The 22,422-nt window shown below is 38.2% G+C and overlaps 1 protein-coding gene across 5 annotated transcripts; it reads left to right on the forward strand.

The window, feature by feature from the left end:
* Positions 1-2,640: 2,640 nt before the first annotated feature.
* LOC131682671 (uncharacterized) lies at positions 2,641-17,355 on the forward strand. 5 transcript variants are annotated; one of them, XM_058964335.1, is made up of 14 exons: positions 2,641-2,824; positions 2,961-3,159; positions 3,211-4,251; positions 4,315-4,449; positions 10,565-11,068; positions 11,128-11,239; positions 11,294-11,559; positions 11,616-11,812; positions 12,033-12,087; positions 12,496-12,691; positions 15,310-15,659; positions 15,725-16,160; positions 16,221-16,396; positions 16,455-17,355. In XM_058964335.1, exons 2-14 carry the CDS (start codon positions 3,069-3,071, stop codon positions 17,009-17,011), a joined length of 4,116 nt encoding a protein of 1,371 aa, XP_058820318.1. In that variant the 5' UTR covers positions 2,641-2,824; positions 2,961-3,068; the 3' UTR covers positions 17,012-17,355. The 5 variants fall into 5 exon arrangements, with proteins under 5 accessions (XP_058820318.1, XP_058820319.1, XP_058820320.1 ...); XM_058964336.1 differs by having other exon boundaries at positions 2,641-2,808; XM_058964337.1 differs by having other exon boundaries at positions 2,641-2,776; positions 11,616-11,813; positions 12,046-12,087.
* Positions 17,356-22,422: the final 5,067 nt, after the last annotated feature.

Below are 22,422 nucleotides of genomic sequence, written 5' to 3' on the forward strand. Positions count from 1 at the left end.
AGTGCGAAAGCGACGCACAACTCAAAAGTACCTTAATTTAAGTTTAAAGAACCTATTCTGTGGGTTGTTTTATTTTTGCGTGTATGCCATCTAATCCCCAGTAAAGCTCAGCCGGAATTGAACTGGAATTCTGGCTGGTTCCAGTTCGTACACGGGCTCCAGTGACACAACCGATTCTAACTAGAATCGGTTGTGTCACTGGAGCCGGAATACGAACTGGAACCAGCCAGAATTCCGGTTCATTTCCGGCTGAGCTTAACTGGGTCTGACCAGCCTACACGGTAAAAAATTGTCACGTCTAATTCAAATGATGTTGCACTTGAATCAGTTTATCATGTATCACTAACAATTGAAGTGATTTAGCATTGATTTTCTAAGGATTTATAACTCGTATCAGAATGACCTGGTCTTTGAAAGCTATTTAATACAAATGATCTTTAAATTGAAATGAATATCCGTTGAATTCGCACCATTGTACTAGTCTATTGAATTTGAGTGGTTCCATCTTTAATTACAAGTGTCAAAACACTAAAGTCTTTAATCGACTACAAACGTATGCTCGGAAATAGGAGCAAAAATGGAAAATTTGCATTTCTAAAGTAATGTAGAACGTGAGTATTGTATATTTTACTTGTAGTTAATTAATTATGTAATTATTTGTTCTCAGGTAATCCATAATGGGATATACTGTAAGGAGTACGTATATAGTTAAATGCAAGATCTATTAGAAGCAATGTACAACACATTTCAAATGAAAGTGATTTGCTGTTGATTTCGTAGTGCTTTTAAATGATCCATTCCAACAGATTGACACATCGCATGGAAATGTTGAGCAAGTAGTGCGAAATCAACTGCAAATCACTTTCCATCAACGTGAGGATTTTTTACCGTGTAGAGCATTCTAGTTAGAGTGTGGCCAAGAGGCCATGACGTATCCAAACGAACATGAAATTTCAATAGAAATTCTTCAAAAGGGCGAATGAGACTTTTGTAAACATACTTATTTCGCTCATTATTCCGCCACTGAGTTGAATTTCATGAAAAATACACATGAATCAACATCTTTACCCTTGGTAGAATCATTTTCAAATGTTTTCTGTGTTGAAATGATAACAAATTAGGAGAAATCAGCAAAACAAATATTTTGTTTACAAATCTTATTAGCCCTATTCAAATGTTGATATGGATTTGACTTATTTCTATTGTGTATACGTAAAATTCCATGTTCGCTTGGACACGTCATGGCCTCTTGGCCACACTCTAACTACACGCCACCGAGAAACTAGATAAAATTCAGTACTTTTGACTCAATCTCTTGGTATCGTGCAGGAAGGTCTAATTTTACCGTGTAAACCGTGTTGAAGATAGTTTCCATTTAACTACGGTAAAAATAATAACTCAACCATGAGTTTAATTTACTTAAATTTATGTTGAATATACCTAATTTTGAGTATACCCCAAACAACTGAAAAGTACCTTACTGCACGGAAGACCTCGACTGAGTCGAATCTCTCGTTTTATTTTTGACAACATTAATTGGTCACTGCACAGTGACGTCATGCATTAAATGTGACAGGTGGTGGTCCTGTTGATTACATTTTGAACTTAGAGATTATTCGTATTTTCAAAATGATATATTGGGAAGCATATATAATATATTGGGAATAATATTTTTAGAAGTATAAATGTTCTCTAGAACGCCTTATAATTAAATTGTGCCTTTCTCTACTTTGGGAAAATGTATATGAAAGATCTAATAAGTGGGCTAATTATTTGTTTATCAATTACTTCTACTGTTCTCTGAATCGGTGTAGTTTTGCGGTAAAATTTGTTAGGAATTAATTATTAGCACTAAGCTTATTTTAATGAAATCCAAATTTGTTATCCAAACTGTAAACAACAGGACCAGCACTTGTCAAATTTGTGAGGTTGAGGCATTTCATACAATGGTCAATAAGTGAGAAAGCGACGCACAGCTCAAAAGTACCTAAATTTAAGTTAAAAGAACTTATTCTGTAGGTAATTTTATGGTTGCGTGTAGAGTGCTCCAATTCCCAGTTAAGCTCAGCCGGAAATGAACCGGAATTCTGGCTGGTTCCAGTTCGTATTCCGGCTCCAGTGACACAACCGATTCTAGTTAGAATCGGTTGTGTCACTGGAGCCCGTATACGAACTGGAACCAGCCAGAATTCCAGTTCATTTCCGGTTGAACTTTACCGGGAGACCGAATCTGTCTGTCAACAAAGTACACGGAAACGAAAACTACCTAAAATTGAGTTCCTTTGACTCAATCTCGTGGTATCGTGGGGGAACTTAAAATTAGGTAAACCGTGTTGAAGGTAGTTTCTATTTAACCACGGCAAAAATTACAACTCATTGATAGGTTTTTTATACTCAAATTTAAGTTGAATTTACCTAATTTTGAGGATACCCCAAACAACTCAAAAGTACCTTCCTCCACAGAAGACCTCGACTGAGTCGAATCTCTCGTTTTGTTTTTGACAACACTAATAAGTGCGAAAGCGACGCACAACTCAAAAGTAAGTTACAAGAACTTATGCTGCAGGTTGTTTTATTTAACCGTGTACAATGGATGATTTTTGTTTGCAACATGACATGATGCTATATCTGACAGCTGTTTTCACAAAAGAAAGAGACTTGGTAGTTTTGCGTTCACTTCGGATATAAATTTTTGAAGATTGTCGTGCGCAATTATTTTTTTATTAATTTTTTTTCGATTAGCCAACACACAGTGTGACTCGGATTTGGTAAACTGGTAATGAAATATATTTGATCGATTAGGATTAGGTAAAAGATGCATTTGGTAAGAGTGTTGATTGCAATCTGAGTGCCTTCTTTTCTGAAAACAAAAAAATACAATTCAGTCAACCTGATCGTATTGCACTTTTACAATCATTAATATGCTGTTTATTTTTAATTTATTGGGTGACTAATTCTAGGTATAAATTAAGCAGCGTTACGTACATTTACCATATTGTGAAAGTCAAATATGATAAATGCTACTGATTGATTAAGGTCAAATCCATAATCTTATTACCGAGGTCATAATGGATCCTAAACAAATAACTGCTTTGGCAAAATTATTGAAAGATAAAGGTGACAAAGTACTGAATTACGAATATAAACTATCTTTATCAGGTAATGTTTATCTATAATGAATTTCGTGAAATTTACAAATTCTCATTGCAGGATTATTGCTAAGGGCTTTGAATGACTCATTTAGTTTGATTGTTGACAAAAATGAGATACTTCCGCCCAAAAGTTTTCAGGTAGTGAAGCCAAACAATGCCAAATCTGATGTTTTCCGAGATCTGCAGTTCATTTACGACTTTGTACAGAAAACTACTGTGCTAAGTTTGAACCAGTTCATCAATGATGACCCCTATCAGTTCGAGGTGGACATAGGCAAATTTAGAAATCTTAGGACACTTGAAATTCAAAAAATTCCAATAGGCCAGATAATTGGAATTCAGCAAATGAGATCACAATTGAACGAGATCAGTTGCGTTCGCAGCATATCACATGTGAATGAAATTATCACATCTTGTGGAGGAGACAACAGTAATGGATTCACTTGGAATGAGCTTAGGACGGCCAATTTCTCTTACAATATGCTTGATCATATAGATAGTTCTCTCGAGTTTACTCCGTGGTTGGAGTATCTCAATTTGAGCCACAATCAGATCGTTAGTGCATCAGCTATTAAATGGCTTCCGAATTTACGAGTGCTAAATTTAAGTTTCAATCGGCTAACACATATACCATCCTTTCATGTGGATACGGCTAAAAAGCTACAAATCCTTCACATATCGAATAATTTCATAGAAGATCTTTCAGACATATCTCGTCTGTTGAGTCTTACTGACTTGGACATTTCTGGGAATTGCATCGTAGATCACACTGCCCTTCTGCCTGTCAGTACACTTTCTATGCTCTGCAGTCTAAACTTGCTCGATAACCCCCTCGCATGCCACCCGAAGCATCGACAAGCCACCGCTCGATTTTTGAATAAGAAAACTTCCAGTGGGCGATTTGTGCTTGACAACGAACCATTGTCTAAGTACGAAAAAACGTTAACCGGCAATTACGACAGTTATCACGCAATTCTGGTGCCGAGAAGTCCGGGCAGTGTTAGTTCGAGCGGCTTCAATACGCCATCGCGAAGAAGTTTGATGAATACACCAACGGGCAGTGTTACTTCTAGAAGTAGTTTGAATTTGGACTCTAGGGGTGATTTTGTTTAGGATGATTAGTGGTGATCATGTTTTTTATTAATTGGTTTGTTGTTTTTAGATGACCTAAGCTCTTCAGTGATCAGTCAGAAAAGAATAAAAGTACGTCGTGCGATTATTTCCGAGGGCGAACCAGAAAGTAGCAGTGGTATGACAGACTCAAAGCTGGATCTAACTACATCGACAAAGAGTTTAGGTGAGTGGAGCAAGAACTTTAAAAAGATTCATTATTACTCCCAAATATTGGTCAAGGTGAGAAAGGGAGGACGATATGAACAACTGAGACTTTATGTGGCATGTAGGGGCGTGGGAGTAAGCTAAGGCATATGTCATAGCGCAGAAAAAAGTTTTGACACGGGGATAAAGAAAATCATGGGGTATATTCAGGCATTTTTGCGTGGCGTAATTTATGAAATCCCCAAAGGCCTGCGATATTGCAATTAAAAACGTAGAAATACGTTTATCACTATCACAGTATTTGTGAGTGGGAATCGACTACTATTGTATGATTTAATTGTTGGGTATATGCTTAGGTATTGCAAATTTTGCGTTTTTTTTACATGAATCCTTTTTTATAGTTCAGATAAAAGCCTCAGACAAGGCTTGGATGAAGATAATTCGGTTTGTGTCTACATTTACTATAAAAAGATGAGTGGGTAGTGTCAGAGCCATAACCGGAGTGAAGTAGAATACACTTTAGTTTGTTAATGCGAATGCTACAATTTTGACTATCTTCTGATAGGTTGTATTAAAACCAGCTATTTCGTTATTTCGAATGGAAATACATCTACATCATAAACTACATCTACCACAATAAAATAAATTTAAAGAAATAAAGTCAAATTAACTGAAACTGAACTGCGACATAACCAGAGTGTCGTGAATGGAAAATTTTCAAATGATTCGTCATGATAATTATGGTTAAGAAATTAAAAAAAAATTAAAATTGGGATTTGTTTTCCATCGTCAACTATTTTTCTTCTTTTCAAATCTGCAACATTCTTTGAAAATATTGTTGAAATTTTATTGATGAAACGCTGAAAATGCGTTTGGCAACACTGCCCACTAAATGGATGGTGGGGGAAAGACGCGTATTCGTTTAGGTTATGCTAGTATTAGTAGCAGAAAGGAATGAAAAAGTGCATGGCACGAAAACGAGCGAGCAAGAGAGTAATAGTAGTGCGTATTCGCGCGTAAATATTGGTCGGACGGTTTTCTAATCATTCGTTGTATACCAGAATAGCAGTAATTTCCGCGCCATAGCCCGTACCAAACAGACCGTCCGAAAGCAGTCAGCAACGAAAACCATCCGCGAAAGTTCCTCAACCGCTGGTGACGTTGAGGAGCCAAATGCTACGGAACAGGAACTGTCACCCTGTGAGAAATTCGTCGCTATCGGAAGTCAACGGTATTTTCCTCCCACGATTAAACAAACCAATGGTCCTTTTCAGGAGCAATAAATTATATTGCAAGAATTTTTAATTGAAGCACCATATCACTTCGGTTGTCAGACATTACATGCTCGTCTTTTTTATTGGAACTGAAAAGTGCATAATCTGTTTGCCGATGAGAAAAATCCCGTAATTATTATCATAATTTGAATAGGTGAGCGCTGCTCAGACTAGAAAAATCTCAATTAGCACGCTTTGTTACTGTATAGTATTTGTAACTCTCTTGGTAACAACTATGTTATGGAAAAAGCGCACTTTGTATGTTGTGCAACATGTTCCTAATTGCAGCAAAATAATGAAAACAATTGCTGTGCCATTTGTCGAGCACTGGGTAGTTGGACAGTTCTGTTTTAGGGTGGAATGGCAAACAAAGAGGCATTTGCAACTTGTTAGACTGTTTGTGCAAGTTAGCAAAGTTTCTGATTAGTTTCACAACTGTTATTGATGTTTGCATACTTAACACTATTGGCCAGTTCTATAGTTACATAGTTGCACAATCAGTTTAAAAACCCGTGGAAATTCTTTTGGGGGGGAAGGGGAGGAGTTGCTTCTCTAATCTTCCGGTCATCACATCGCATGCTTTGGTATTGTTAGTATGAATAACAAACATGAAGATGTGACACAAGGCGCCAACAGCGCACTAAAATCCTGTCAATCCTATTTTTCATTGGATTATCTGCTCTAAATATATCACCAGGGGACCATTCATAAATGATGTTGGATATTGACAATAGGGGAAGAGCGTCACGTAACGAGATAAAAAATAAAAATGAATTTTAGACGTATCAGCGGATCAGGGATAAAAAAAACGAACAACATTGCTTATGAATGGCCCCCACACAAAGAATATTCCATAACGAATATCACGTAACATCGGTGACAGAGCATTGGGATCAAGGCCAAGTCCCCCCTGGGTCGTGCAAAACTGAGAAGCAACATCAATTTAGGCACAGATAGCAGACGTCCATTTATTTTCATTTTGTTTTGTTTTGTCTTTTCATTTGTTTCTCCTGCTATGATGTCTAAATCGATCGAGCGTGTCGACCAAGGAAACCGAAAGCCAGTGGCCCAAACAGACCAGGAACAGGAGGGAGGACTACGAACAAGGGAACGGACAACTGAGGAGAAATCGTTTACCTATTTATTATAACTACGATACTAATCACAATTATTTTGCTTTTCTTGTTTCGTTTCAGCAAACCAAAATCTAAACGGACTAGCACATACGAACAGTTAGGCTTTGTAGGTTCTCATCTTGACAGAGTCTAGATGGGCGGATGAACGTCTGCCAGAGGGTGGGCTGAGAAATGACAATGACACTGTACGAGATGGCGCTGGGCCTGTGGCCTTCGACTGGCATGGTCCATTCTCATTGATTCGGAAGTCTTCTTGGCTGGTTGGTAGATATGTGCTCCTACTTGCAAGTTGATCAATTCGCTTGGGTGGGGGACATGTAGATCCTACTAGTTGTCGACTCTTTTGATCGTGAGTATGAGGCTAGTTCAGGAAAGGAGTGCAGGACTGGCACCTAAGAGATAGTTAATTATTCAGGATTTGTTCTTATGATTATTAAACTCGATCAAGCACACCGGCTCTCAGAAATGATAAGCAACCCTTTCGGTGTGGTCTGTTCGAGTCGAACCAGGCGGACATTCGTTTCGAGCAAACTTCATGTGGAGAAATATTGCTTACGCCTTTATTGGCAGAGATTCTTTTTAACGAAATCTTAAAATACCTTCACTGGTATAGCTACTCAGGATAATAATAATAGAAAAATTAAGGGTTTGCCTGGTCCATAATGTAATGAAAATGTATATTGACTAGAACAGGGATAATTGAGTTATGTTATAAAATAGAGAAGAAGCAGCACAGTTGTAAGATAGAGAAGAAACAGCACAGTTGAAGGAAAAGTATTCGCGAGTAAGGACTAATACTGCTAATAGTCGATTGATCTGCTTCGGACCTAGGAGACAAAAAGGAGATTAGGAAGAGACAGAAGCGGATTCAATGCGAAATTTGCCAATATGACGTTGACCCCAAGGCGATGGTAGGATGATTTTCCATAGGATGACAGACTAGATGACACGACGTTACACGCTCTGAACTTGCGCCAAATAGTTTGTATTCGATTGATCCGCTTCTGACCTAGGGGACCCATGAGGAGATCAGGAAGAAAATAGAAGCGGAATCAAGGCGAAGTTTTAATTGCATCACTGACGACTTAGCACGCGTTGTTAGGAGCAGGATACATTGGACCAGACAAAATAGAGAACTTGACGTTACACACTTCGAGACAAACAGGCGCAAAATTTAGTCCTCCTCCCGAGGACCGGTGTTTATTTGGCGGACAGTCGCTAATCCTTCCGATTTTGCAAATTTTGTCTCGCGGGACGGACCGAGATCCCTCAAGCTATAAGCTGCAGTCCTATCAGCCCGTTAAAAAAAAAAAACCCGTGGAAATTCTTTTCAAATATATCCAACAACAAAAATATTGTGTAGCAGTCGTGCAACATTTAAAACTTTCAACAAGTTGCAATAGTGCAAATTTTAACTGAAAATATGCACTAATAATTCTTCACAAGTAGATTTTGTTAGTCCAGCATTATTTAGCCGTGCTTTGGTTGGTGATTTACTTGTTAGCGCCGCCTTTTTGATGATGAACCACATCTGAGATAGGTAAAACGAATTGTCTATAGGAAAATGGTTTCAGTTTGCATTTGATCATCGTTGAAATCAGTTCGCTTGTCGCCGGCGACCCGCTTCGTTAGTTCCTGAAGGAATACTCCCCGTTAGCCTCCATCGCTAGGCGTGTACAGAAGTCGCATAGTTTTTGCAATGACACGGCGATATAATACAACAAACGGTCCTTATTAGGACCACAAAATTGCTCACAGAAGAATTAAATTTCCATTTCGTGCTTTGGAAAATAACTTCCCTCTTATCCAAAGAGAATAGGAAAGGAGACGAAGAGTGAAAATCAGTCAAAACGGCAACACTCCCTTTATGATGATTTCAACGCTAGAATTTTGGCAACCGCTTCCACAGGCAGCACTTTAAATGACTCCTATTATATTTTGAAAACAAACCGTATGTCGATCGTTGGATTTGTTTATCAAACGATGCGCATTTCGAAACAAAGAGATGAAATAATTCTAAAGCTTGTTTTTACTCATACATATACTCTAGAATGCACCTCACAATCACGATTGAACCAAACTGACGAAAATTGAAATTTCTTTTTTAATAGATGTACAATACTTATCTCCTCCAACTCAGGCATGAGTAATGTTTATTTACATTGCACGATTGGTCTGCTTAATAAGGTATTTTTGGCTTCACACTATTCGTCTCTTTCCCTATTCTCTTTGCTCTTATCGGGTTGGTTATTTTCTATAATATTATCCGAAAAATGTACGATAAAACAAATAAACTGACCAATTGGACGGAAGCAAGAAAATACCTGCTAAAATTTGGATCAGAAAAGTGACATTGACGGAAAAATGCTTCGACGTTTCTTTGGCAACTGAAGTTGCCGATTTGTTTTCCAACGTCAATTATTTGCGCAGTGCTGTACGGAACAAACTGATTTTTGCGCGATTTGTTAGGAAATAATCCAAACAATTGTGTAGTAGATTCCGTGGAGGATACGATTTGTTACCTTTTGTGTGTAGTCCTAAATAAGTCGATGGCATTACAGGATGTATCAAGGAATAATATGGCTGGCTCACAAAAATGGTTGCATTTTTAATGTCATCGTGGTCGTGTCTTGTACACAACCCTTTAATTTTTTCTTTATTCATGCAAGTTATACATACGTATAAATCTTATACAAGATTCCTGATTATTTTTCTGACTGGTTTAAACATTTTGTATTTTGGTTAAGTACAATGAAAGTTACAAACTTTCAAAACGCGATCTTTGGTTTTTTGGGCTTCTATTTTGAAACGTTAGTCGTTATCACATTAATAGTTGGCGAAAAAAAAAGATTTTCAAATTTAATTCTTTCTAATGGAATGATAGCGCTGATAAGGGCTAATTTGTTTGCCGAAAAAAATATTCTCCGGGTGGGAGATTTTTGTTCCAATTGTTCCTGCTTTCTAATACGGAGCTGCACAAATTAATCCGCGGAGATGAATTCTAATAATCACCTTCTCTCCCGGTGTTGATATCTGACAAGTGGACTTGCTGAAACCGACTGAAATGACAATTCTTCTGACCAGATTTGCGGCTTGGTTGAAATTAGCGGGAACCAATCAGGAACGAGCTTCAGTCAGATGATTTGAAATCGATTTTTTCGTGTATGCTATCTTACATCCATCAGAAATGAAAATGATGGCTTCTGATAGTAGCACGTTTCGACACAAACTGATTCATCCACCAGTCGTGTACAGCTCACAAATATTTCTCGGTATTGTACAACCATCCGTTCGCGCCAAGCAACCAAATACGAATGTTGATAGGAACAAATCTGTATCGGACCTATATTTAAAACTTTTCATCATTTAAGTGTTCGGTTATTGCACCATATTGATGGCTCTGGCCGAGATGAGCTGAAAATTTTCACCATTTTCGGTAGTTTTTGAAAGATTTTTTAAAACACAGTATTTTCCGTATTAATGCATGTTATACAAACTCCAAATTTTAATAATACATTGCGGAACATATTTTCGATAAATGCCTTAAACCCCAAATCATTCTATTAAGTATGATGGAAGTTATTAACGTTCAAAATCTGACGCGACTGCCAAAGCCGATATTTTGAAACGGGCCCCCATATTGAAACGTTAGAAGTATTCTACTTCAAAAAATCCTTGCATGTTGTAGAAAATTTTCCTGTTTAACATTTTGGTTATTTTTTAGAGATCAGCAACGATCATCTGGAAACAAAAAAGCAGATCGAAAACCTTCGTAGGCAGTATGGTTGTGAATGGCTGCAGAGTCAAGCTGGTGACATGGTGAAAAACGTAATAGGCTTCGATCCGACGAGTGAGAAAGAATTCGAAAGTGTAATGCATTACAAAAACGATAGCAATGAGGCTATGGTGGTCTCGACTATACCATCGCAATCACTTTCTATCGTTGGTACTACATCTGGGAGAGAATCTGATCACATTGACGACAGTATGATAACATCCACGCCGATAGATCGTGATCGGTCGACATTGCTGGAAACGTTTGAGTCGCCTATCAAAGCTCGTATCGGCCGACAATCCGATGACCAATTGAATGAATCTGATTTCAAAAGTGTAATGCATGAACATGACTCAAACTATCAATCAGTGGCCGATACAACTGTTGACAATTTAACTAGACATTCACTAGATTTAACCGATATCTACAGCAATTTCGCTGATGTTGATATAGGTGATATAGGAGACTTTTTCAATATTATGTTGCGTTTTTCCTAACATCTTTCATTGCAGAATCTGATGTAGAGGACAATGAGAGATGTTATGTAGTTAACGTCAAAGGCAATCCAGTAGAAATGTGTTTGATCATTTCCGATGTAAGCATACGGGAGAAAGATAGTGGAAAGTGAGTTTCGTTACCGATAAGGAGAAACATTGTCATTATGAATCCTAATTTTAGAACTAAAACACGCTGGGGTATCAAGACGCTACAGGCATGCGAGAGATCGACTTCTACTAGTATCACTTTGCTATTCGACACAGTCAAAAAAGATAAGAAAATGAGAACTTATGAGATTGATGAGTTCACCTGCCAGCAGTTGGAACATTTCCTGCGTGAACTTCTATCCAGGCGACCGTTGTCTGAGATGAACCAAAGGCTCTTTAAATGTGTGGTTTGCAATGCAAAGTTTTCCCGAGAAATCAATACGAAGAAAGCGTTCGAAGGTTTGTTTTTTTTTGTTGCGGCGTAGAGGCAATAACATTATTCATCGTATTTACAGATTTACAATGCCCTGAATGTAGTGGCGGCTACTGCATTGAGATTAAAGAATCTCCCACCAAGCAGTTTTTGACAAATTTTGATAAACCATCCAGCAGCGGAGACTGCATGTCGGGAATTGACGATTTCGTGCAACCAGTAGCAGGATCTTCTGGTCTTGGAGCAATGATGAAAAAAAGTGGATCGAAAAATAGTATTGGTATGTTTATTTTTATTATGGCGTATAAGGCATTATTGGTGGTTTGAAATAGCTTTCCCGTTGGTTAAGGGACTAAGTTCATTCAAAGTCCCGAGACTTTACCGTAGTTTAATAATAACGTAATTGCTAAGGTTTTGCATCCGTACTAATATCTACTATTGTTGAACATGCTTAATCTGGATTGCCTTTCTGTGTTGGTGTGAATTACATTTTAACTACGCGTTTACAATAGCACCGTCGGATGCATGGAAGTCGCCGGTCAAAAATAAACCGAGTAAGCCGCTTGATTTTTTATCGTTTTTTAGTACGAGCACGAACAATATTTTAGATCGAATTACTAATAATTATTGTACATCGTTTTGAATATTTTTCTGCTCTAAGTGTATATATACTTATTTAGTTATATTGAAACTAGCTAGGGGGTTGCAATGTCCCAAATTTATTTGGATTCTCATTTCGTGTGTGTCACAAACGGCTAGTTTCAATTTCAATCAATAACAAATTAAGTCACGTAGTAACGATCTAAACTAATTTCCCGCACATAAAAAAAATTTCATGCAATATCCTATCTTTTTGGATCAGCTCTCTCTTTTGTAGCGTGACATAATTTATTGAATGCGTTAGTTATTTTTTACGCAGAAAAAGAGCCAATTTTAGTTATTTATATTTTTACAATTTTTAGGATCTGTTGGTTCGTTGAACGATTCATCATCCTGCTCGCGGATATCGCAGCCAAGTAGTTCATGTGACTCCAACAGAAGCGTAGCTGGTAGCACCAACTCGGAGCGGGATCGGGATGTTGATTTACTGGGAAACGAAAGTGACATTGAAATCTTGAGTAATCCCAGTCAAAGCAGCATAGAAGTGTTGGACCGCGGGTAAGCAATTCACAGTAGCATGACATTTTAAAATTGAATCATCATGTGGTTCTTTAGTGTACTTTTTTCTTGCTAGGGAAGACTTTGCCACTGCGACCACTACTCATGTTGTCTTTTATGGCCCTGTTTCCTCTATATGTTACAAATTGCCCGCATCTAATTAGTTGAAAGCGCGTGGTTTGGCTGTCCACATGTGTTATCCCAACCAGATAGTACATTATTAATATAGCTGAGGATCCATTGGGGACAGATATGTCATACCTCGCGAGGCGTTATGCCTTCCTTAGTGTCGCTCCCTTCGAAGAAACAGTACTGCACAATGGCAGAGAATATCTTCTAAGCTCTTCGGCTCGTAGTTACAGAATCGACAAATGTCATCTTGACTTTTGCCATTATGTTTTCAATTGATGCTTGGCATCAATAAACCTGTGATTATACGTAAGTCTTTTCGTTTCAGATCCATTAGTTTTTTGGTTCTCGTATATGGATGTATAAATTTGTTAGCTCTAGTTGGTCTCTTGCCCAAACTGAAAGTTCTAGTTTTATGGCACTGGTAGATATGCCTAGAAATGGTTCTGGTCCAACAAACATGTTTGATGAACTACGTCTGGTTAATTTGTCGACCATTTCGTTATCATTACTGTATATTACGCCGACCTTATTGCCAACAGCGCTGCTTGGCTGTCCGAGAAGATTGCGATTTTTGCATGTCTGTAGTTTCGCTTCCTACAGGCAGGTGTATATTGCATATAGAGGTCTACCTGGAAAACTGTAGGCCATTTTCCCATCGCTTCCTTAATTCTCGGTCCGTAGACTTCCGACCCAGTCAGCTCATCTATTGATACTGTACCTTGAGGTAGTATAGGACTCCCTACATTCCATATCTTACGATCCACTATGTGGACCTCACCTGACCTTGAGCTACTGCGTGTCTTAGACTGTGCTGACTGTCTTAATGTGTGTCGATGCTATATTTGTTGCTTCGTAGAATGTGCTGATACGTTGTTCGTGTTTTTTGGTTCAAGTGCGGAAGGCAAATTTATTACGGTCAGTGGGTTTCAATTGTCTTTGAGGTTTGTTCTTGTTTTGGGCTCAAGTTTGTGTTGTTTTATTGTGTGCTAGAAACGAGGGTATGTTTTGAGATTTGGACGTAAGTTTGGTTCTGTGGCTTGTATGTAGATCAGTTTTCCGGTTTGGATGTAGGTCTGTTTTCGAGGTGTTAAAGATGCAGGTCTGTTTTAGAAATGTGTTTGGTTGATTATCACTAGCTGTGAAAAACATAGTTGTTTGGTACTGTACATGTTGTCTTTTACGAAGTATGTTTTTATGCCAATAGAGGTTATGCGTTATGCTTGGAATGCATGGTCTGAGGGTTTGATTTATTTTGGCGTTGTCAGTAATTCTTGTGTGGTATGGTTTTGTCATGTTCGATGTGAGATTTTTCGGTCGTGGGAAACTATCGGTTTGAGCTGGGATGTAGCGTCGTAGGTTGGAAATATCATTTGTTTCATTAGTATTATGTTTGGGATACGGTTGGTGTTTGTATAGTACACATATAGTACAATTGAAAGTATATGAGAATTTTAAGCCCTGATCACGGTATCCTTTTTGCGCACGCTACCATTCTGACGCTATTCCAAAACACGAAAAAACAAGTCTATCGTACTTCTTTGTCGCTTTTCTTGGAAATGATGTGCATATTTTGACACTTTTATTGATTTCCACGAAATTAAAATGTTATCACCTTCTCCGCTGAGAAGGAAACATTCAGAAAAAAAATTGTCGGAAAAATCATTCTCACGCTGTTGTGGAGACGGAGAATTTTGCGACTCGTTTTATCTCGGAAAAATTGGACATCGGATAAGCTTCTTCTCGCGTGAGTACTTGAGAGTCTACAATGCCTGACCTATACATTCTTATATGACTATCGACTGCAAATTACCGATGGATGGTGTAATCTATAATCAAACAACACTGATCACATATGCCGGGCAGACCCCTACATGTCTACTACGGAAAAACATACAATGAAGTACCTACTATTCTTTTACTTTAGACAACTCACACAAAGCAGCCACCGACACTTACAAATAAAGCAAAACAAGTACCCAATCAACCCCTAGCGAAGGAATAACGACTAGGACAAGCGCTTCAAAATCAAGTCGATGAACGCGGATTTTCAAGAGCGACCCGTAAGAACAAGAGACAAATAAGAATATGACTATGTACAGCAAGAAAGCAGTACTGATTAAGAATTCCTATGCAGGTGGGACTGTTATGCGTATCACGGTAGTACGGATCTTGGTTAAAAAGCTAAGGCTCGGAGTGATTGCATATGTATATTTATCCCTCTGCAGACCAGGTGAGAGTCAAGGGTGCCGAAGACCAGGTGGAGTCGTATCCGATCCCACATTTTTTAATTCACAAGATCTCATTTAATAATATTCAAATATCGTTTTTTGGTCAAGTGTAGAAAAGAGACAAATTTATTTTCAATCTTTCAAATTAACTTTTTTCAATATTACCTAAAACGAAAAGTCGCTCCCTCTCCTCAAGCATGGCTTAACAAAGATAGCAAACATCGTAATTTCCTTGGTAATTTCCTGATATTCCCCCAGGTTTCATCCAAGCAGAAAGCACTCAGAGGAGAGAAAAACACTCCAGTTACCAGAATTGGACACGACCAATGACGATAGTTTTAATATGTCGACAACTCTAATCAGCCAGGAGACCTCTACAAATGATCTCATCGCCAAAGTGTCAGAAGCGTTTAATAAGGCAATTGATAAAGAGGACACTCCACTGATCGCTCCGTTACAATCGGATAATGAAGCGAATTCAACCCCGAAACCTAACCAATCTGTTTTACAGCATAAAAAGGCTTTCCTGGTAACCGCAAATCTGACGGAAAGCAGCTCATCCGGTTCCGTTACCGATAGTGTGTGTACCGCTTATGAATCTAATCAAGGTAAGCTGAACAGAAATTACAAATGCAACAAGAATAATCTAATCTGAATGGTGGTTATATTTTAGACCAAAAGCAGAGTACTACTTCTGAGGAATCTGTCGACAGCGATAAGGCGAAAAAAGATCATCAATCGGAAAATGTTGTTACATCGCCTTCGACCAAGGGTGAAAATTCAGTCATTAGCACAATGCTGGGCGGGCTTTTCCAATCAACCAATATGTTAATGTCTAAAACGCCAAAATTAAATAAGATGGAATCTACACTGAAGTTATCATTTGAACCCATTCGATATTCGTACACCGACTATGCCAATGTCGACCATCGGTTGAAGCTATACCTCTACCAAAATTTGTTTGAGGATTCAAACGAATCACTCAAGTGGCTTGTTTCGTGTGTTATTTTCGACGAAAATCAGCTCGAGGAGTGGCCAACCGGATTTGATGGACTGTTCATAATGTCCACTACTAAGTTTTATGTGATGAAAAAGATTGCTGCTGAAAGGTGAGCTCTTTGTTATTTTATTATTTTTATTTTCGATATTTACACTATTTAATTTTCAAGTGATGATCCATCGACTTGGATGAGAAAACATTTATCCGGTACGATCGATAGGGTTGGCATTGCACAAGTTCTTCCATGGAAGATTGGAATGAAATTCGTCATAAGCGCAGTTGGCGGTATTCACATTATTTTGCAAGACATCTTGCGAACCGATTCGCTCATACTGTTCTTTGCGGGTACTGTTTTCATTATAACACCCTGAACCTGAAAAGTTAATGAATATAGTTTTTTCAGATAATCCACTTCCTGAATATTGCACCTTTGATTATCAGTCATCAGAGCTGCTTACGAATAAACTGGGAAAAGTTACCAATGGTGAAATGCTAAAAATTTTGATGGTAGTAAATTTTTGCGACGTTTTGTCCAACGATGAACTGCAGAGTGTGCAGCTCTGTACGTTATTATTAACGGACAATCACCTCTATTTAGCAGCTAACATTAAATGGCTCAATGAAAGTAGCAAGTATCCTATTGAACCAAAATATACCCAGTTGATGACGAATCTAAATGAATTGGAAAACATCAATGGTTTGTCGTGCCGACTGCACTTTATGGATGAGCAGGAAGACAAGTGCGAAACGTGGCGAATAGACTTTGCCACCGATACCGCCAAAGAAAGTACCGTCACGACAATTTGCAGTTCCTGGGAACAGATTTTTGGAGTGCCTTTGATTAGCAGTACGAGTGCTAATAACAGCAATAATAATAGTAATAATAATAGAGTTAGCAGTACAGCTTCGAAAAGTAACAACAATAGGATCATAAGTAACATTAACAATAATCGTAACTAAAATGTAAATACATATACCACCGTCCATATTATGGTTTAGATAGTTTGGGTTGCTGCCAGCGTTTATAGGCATTCATAAATCATTGATTGTTCATGAGGTGATATTAGATCTTTTAAAGAAAAGTGTTTTACCATTTGTTTGTGTGTTTTTACAGTGTGTAATATAGTGTGTTCTCAGTAAATTTTTACTTTATTTAACCGTATGATAGCCAATTGTAATTAGGAATAAAACTCGTGATTAAAACATTTGCAATCCCTATTTGATTTATAAAGTAGTGATATAGATTAACATTTGCTACCTGAGTGTGAATAAAATGGAATGTACTAAGATACCCATACATTAAACTGGTTTTCTTTAGGCTAGGGACTGAATGGAAAAATCAGTAGAAGAATCTACTGTTTTACTTTACAAAACCAAATCATTTTAAAGATTCTTGTGCCTGCAAGCAGATTTTGAAAAAACGCTCTGCTCGCTCTTCGGTTGAAGAGTACACTGAAGAAAAAAGACTTAACAGTTTCACAATTCAGGACTTCTGAAGCTGTACAATGTTGATTTCAGTACATCTTATGAAATTTGATAGGGGCTCGATAACCAATTTTCCTTTCAGTAAAACTTGTGATTTCCGTATGGGAAACTAGTGGCGTAAAGTCATACGTAGTTCTTATAAATGTGGGTAGTTATTTTATCTCGATATAGACAACCAACCACAACTTGGGTTGTGGTTGGTTGTCTATATCAGACAACCAGACCCTTTTGACAAGGGTGGCCAAGATACCTTTACCGGGAATATCAGATTTTCGTAGCCACAAAGAACATAAACAGAAAAGTCTAATTTTACCTTTGCAGTGATTTAATCCTATTCTGATTTCCGTTGCTGCTACTGGCGGTTAGGCAGGAATGTCACAGACCCGGCTCCCTTTTACGCAGGTTAGTTTTTTTTTCGTAAACACAGGTAATTCCCGCGGGCCCGATTTTTCGTATGTTGGCTGTTTTCTTCCCACAAACGTTCATCACCGGATTTTTTCTCTTCGCAAGCTCGTCGCTCTTGAGGCTAATCTCCGTTTTGGTCCGCCACACAACCAAAACAAACTGCGTTCCACTACCGCCGGGCCACTTGATGACTTGCGGATTCAGCGCTAGTTTTCGGCAGCAAAAGGAGAATTATAGCCTACACAAGCCCTACATTTTTATTTACAAACATGTAACAAAAATTATCTAGCCTACACGGTTAAATAAAACAACCTGCAGAATAATAATAATATTTGTATTTGGTATAGGGTTGCTAGGGGGCTGGTCAATACGCAATGGTGAAGAAAAAAACAGTAACCGCGAGCACGTTCGAAGCGGGCGAATTTTACTTGTCATTTCCTAATCTGACATCCAAGTGGAAACGTCGCTGAATCGGGCCTGGTAGCCGTGAGGTAGCCATGAGGCAGGCTTATTGTTCAGCCAGCCTTTCCGGAATGTGGGTATCCGGATGACGTGTTGTAATGGTTTTTTATTGAATTTTAATTATATAATATAATAATATATAATACGATAAACACTAGCGCCGCCACACCAACCTATCCCAACTATCCGTTAAATCCATTCCGGAACCGGTTCGAAATCCTGAATGGATTCAGTATGGAATCTTGCTCAAAGAAAACAACCGAGTTTGACTCTATCGGTTGATGTATTTGAGCTAGAATTCATGCTGGAAGTCCGAACCGGTTCCAGACTCGTTTGACTGGGTAGAGGAATAACCGCTGTCAATTCTATCGAACTCAGCCACAAAACAACTTGACAGTAGCGCACCTGGTTTGGATATCCCTACTACATTCGAAACCGTTGGAGATTTTACACAAGTTGAATGATGAAGATGGACGTCTGTTCTCTGTGCTTCTATCGTGATCACTGCAAACCTCTCAAATAAAAGGAGGTTTTGGGAAAAAAGTCGTAACTCCACCAATTATCAATACATATTTAAAAAGTAATGTTTGTATCACTGAAAAACGTCCTATCAAAGTACTGTTACTATATTGTTATAAAATCATCGTTTCATACCTCTAATAAATTCAAACTTTCTTCGTTTTTTTCTCAAAAAGTTATGTTTAATTTTGAGGAACGTGTGCAGATCGGTAAAAGGAGCAGTTACTTAACTGGACCGAGCGATGAAGTTGTGGAAATAATCGTACATGCCGAAGAAACGATGAAATTTTTTCACGGTAACCGGTCGCTATAGTAGTCGAGATTCGGTTGAAATTGTCAGGGGTAACCTTCAGTCCGGCCTGATTCAACAAATAACCAACTTTCTAACCAGACCTTTTTTTTGTGAAAACCAGTCTTTGTACGTGAAGGGCATAAGTACGAGAGAAATTGACGTCAAAGACATTATAACATTGATTGAACACTCCACACATATTACTGACGGGTTCATTTTGCCATAATCACTACGAGACACGGGAAGACGGACAAAAGAGTGGGAACGAAGGTTTCGAAGGCGAATATCAATGTTGAGAAGACGGAGTAAATCAGGACAGTCGATACGTGACAATAACATATCAGAGACAAAAGACGCTTTGACCACATTACGGTGCAAAGACAGTGTTTCAAGGCCAATGAAGTTGCAACAATCTTTGTATCTGGGGGGATTGTAGAAAGGAGTCCAAACAACTGCGGCGTAACCCAAAAAACGAATCCTAGATTCCGCGAAGCCTTTGAAGATATAAAAGCAATGTGATGTAAGCTTGGATCCAAAAGAACTCCTAAATTTTTCACTGTAGTTTCTCTTTTTCATTTGTTTTGCAAGATAATGTAGTCGAATGTTACGACGGAGCATTTTCGGAGCGTTTCGGAGCGCAAACGTAATCACCGAATACTTTGAGGCATTCAAAACCATCCGGTTAGTCATGCACCAATTAGAGAAAATGTCTAACTGAGATCGCAAACACATTGCATTGGAGTAACTTTTAACTATGTAGAACAACTTATAGTCATCGGCATTAGACATCTTGAAGCAATTAATCAAGAATCCGTTTAAGTATAGGAGGAAGATATAAGGACTGATATGGCTACATTGAGGTACGCCGGACGTTACGTCGAGAGATGAAGATAAATGATTTCCAATTTTAGTAGACATTTTACGGCCTGATAAGTAAGATCGGAGTTATTCCAAAAAACTGCCGCAGATACCGAAACGTTCCAGTTTCGCAATCGTGATTTGATGGTTGATTTTATCGAAGGTGGCCGACAGATCGGTGTATATTGCATCTATCTGCAATGGATCCTGTAGTGAGGAGTGATAAATGAGGTGTAGGCTACTTTGGGTGGCCAGATAGAATTCCTTAATATTGGTAGGGTCACTTAAAGTTTATCGGTAGTTATCGGTAGGCCGGGTTATTGTCCTAAAAACGTAGTGTTGACATCGTTTACATAGAATTGTAAAATGCTTAAAACACAGATCTCAGACCAAGTCCAACTCAAAAATGAATGTAGTAGTAGAATATTTCCGGAGAAAAAAAAGAGATTATAACTACTAGAGGTCGCATGTCGCTGTTAACACTGATAATTTATCATCTCGCTCTTACATATGCTAGGACCATTAGTTTGACACATATTGCCCCGGGTACACACATGTCAAAGTAATGGGATACAATATGCTAGAGCGAGACCCCATGTTTCAATCCGTGAAAACATGGAGTCATTAGCGACGTCACATAGTTTAACTGGCCCCACGGTGCTGTAATCGTCGAGTAGCTGAGTGATACACGGTTGGTTGATGAGTGAGTCTGGGTACAGAAATAATGCATTTTTGCGAACCCAATTTATGCCGCTAAAGTTGAGGTCTCCTATAAATATGATTCTGTCCTTAAGAGTCATTTGAGCAGTGATCCATGTCAGCGAATTCAAATGTTGGTCAATGAGAGAAATGTCATTCACACGATCAGGAGGAATATAGATAACACATATGTATAATGAGACCCACAGCTGCTCAGCACCAGAACAGTTGGAGGGTGATAAGTAGATTTTATATTTCGAGCGAGCAGCCAACGGACCATTCATAAATAACGTAACGCTTCAAGGGGGGGAGGTATACGACAAATTGTGACGTGTTGTGACATATGGAGGTGGGGGAGTAAGCTATACCATTAAGGAATATGTTTCTACAGAAAAAAATTGTTACGTGATAGGGGAGTGGGAGAATAGAGAAATTTGTGACAATTTGTTACATGGGGGAGGGGGGTCAATTTTGGGAAATTTTGCGTTACGTGGTTTATGAATGGTCCCCAAAAGAACATCTCGAGATCGTTTATTGCTGTTCAAAACGGAACGATCCTGGCGGAAACGGAATACGGAAATCTACACTCAAAAAAAAGTAAACGTTATGCCTATTGATTTTACACATAGATTTTTGCAATTAACGGAGGCATATAGACACTATTTGCTGGCACATAAACCTAATGTGTGTATTTACAAGAAATATTAATCTTACATTCACATTTCATAACTATTAGGCACATAAAACCCCATTCTATAACAATATGCACATATAACTTATGTGTGTGCATACATTGATTATACAGTTGACACATAGAAGGCATGTGTGCGCGTGATAACAATAGCATTTCTTCTTCATATGAATTTTAAGCGATTTGAAGCAAATAGAATTAACGTTTGGATTTTTTTCAGTGTAGAAAATTGCTATACAAATATATGTATATATAGATAGATAGATAGGTCTCAGCGGAACAGGCAAGGGTGTAATCGGTAATGGGGGTATTGCTTAAACTAGTGTTGAAAAATTAATTAATTTTTTCATGCAAAAATATCCACAAGCGACTCGGTGATGAAGCTTTTTGTAGAACGTCTCTGTAAAAACACTATTTACCCAATTTATTTCAAATTTTGCATACCTGCCAATATCTAACCCCTACGTTGAGTTTTTGAGATAATTTTACTTATCCGCAATCAAACTGCTATCTTTCACGAAAAATTCTACCATTTTATAAGTAAAAACTCCCTTAACCGAAAAATTATCTGAAAAACTCAACTTAGGGGTTATTTATTTTTCACATAAAATGTGCATGCAAAATTTGAAATAAATCGGTTAGGTAGTTTTTGAATGGCTGGTAACACCGCAAATCGTGTTTTTTTTCCGGAGACGTTCTACAAAAAACTTCATCACCGAGTCGCTTGTGGATATTTTTGCATGAAAAAATTACAGAATGTTATTGAAATGATATATTATAACACACAAAAGTTTTGGTCAATTTGCTCTACCCAAAGTTGCAAAAAAAATCGTAAGAAAGTGATTTTTTACTAGCTAAAACACTTAAACCCCCCCCCCCAAGGAAAAAACGCGGAGCGCTTCAGCCAGAGTATGTCCCGCTACGGGGTGTGCGTGTAATATGGAATATATTGAGACGGTA

This window comes from Topomyia yanbarensis, chromosome 2 (genome assembly GCF_030247195.1).
Source record: "Topomyia yanbarensis strain Yona2022 chromosome 2, ASM3024719v1, whole genome shotgun sequence".
In the NCBI taxonomy this organism is placed as follows: Eukaryota; Metazoa; Arthropoda; class Insecta; order Diptera; family Culicidae; genus Topomyia; species Topomyia yanbarensis.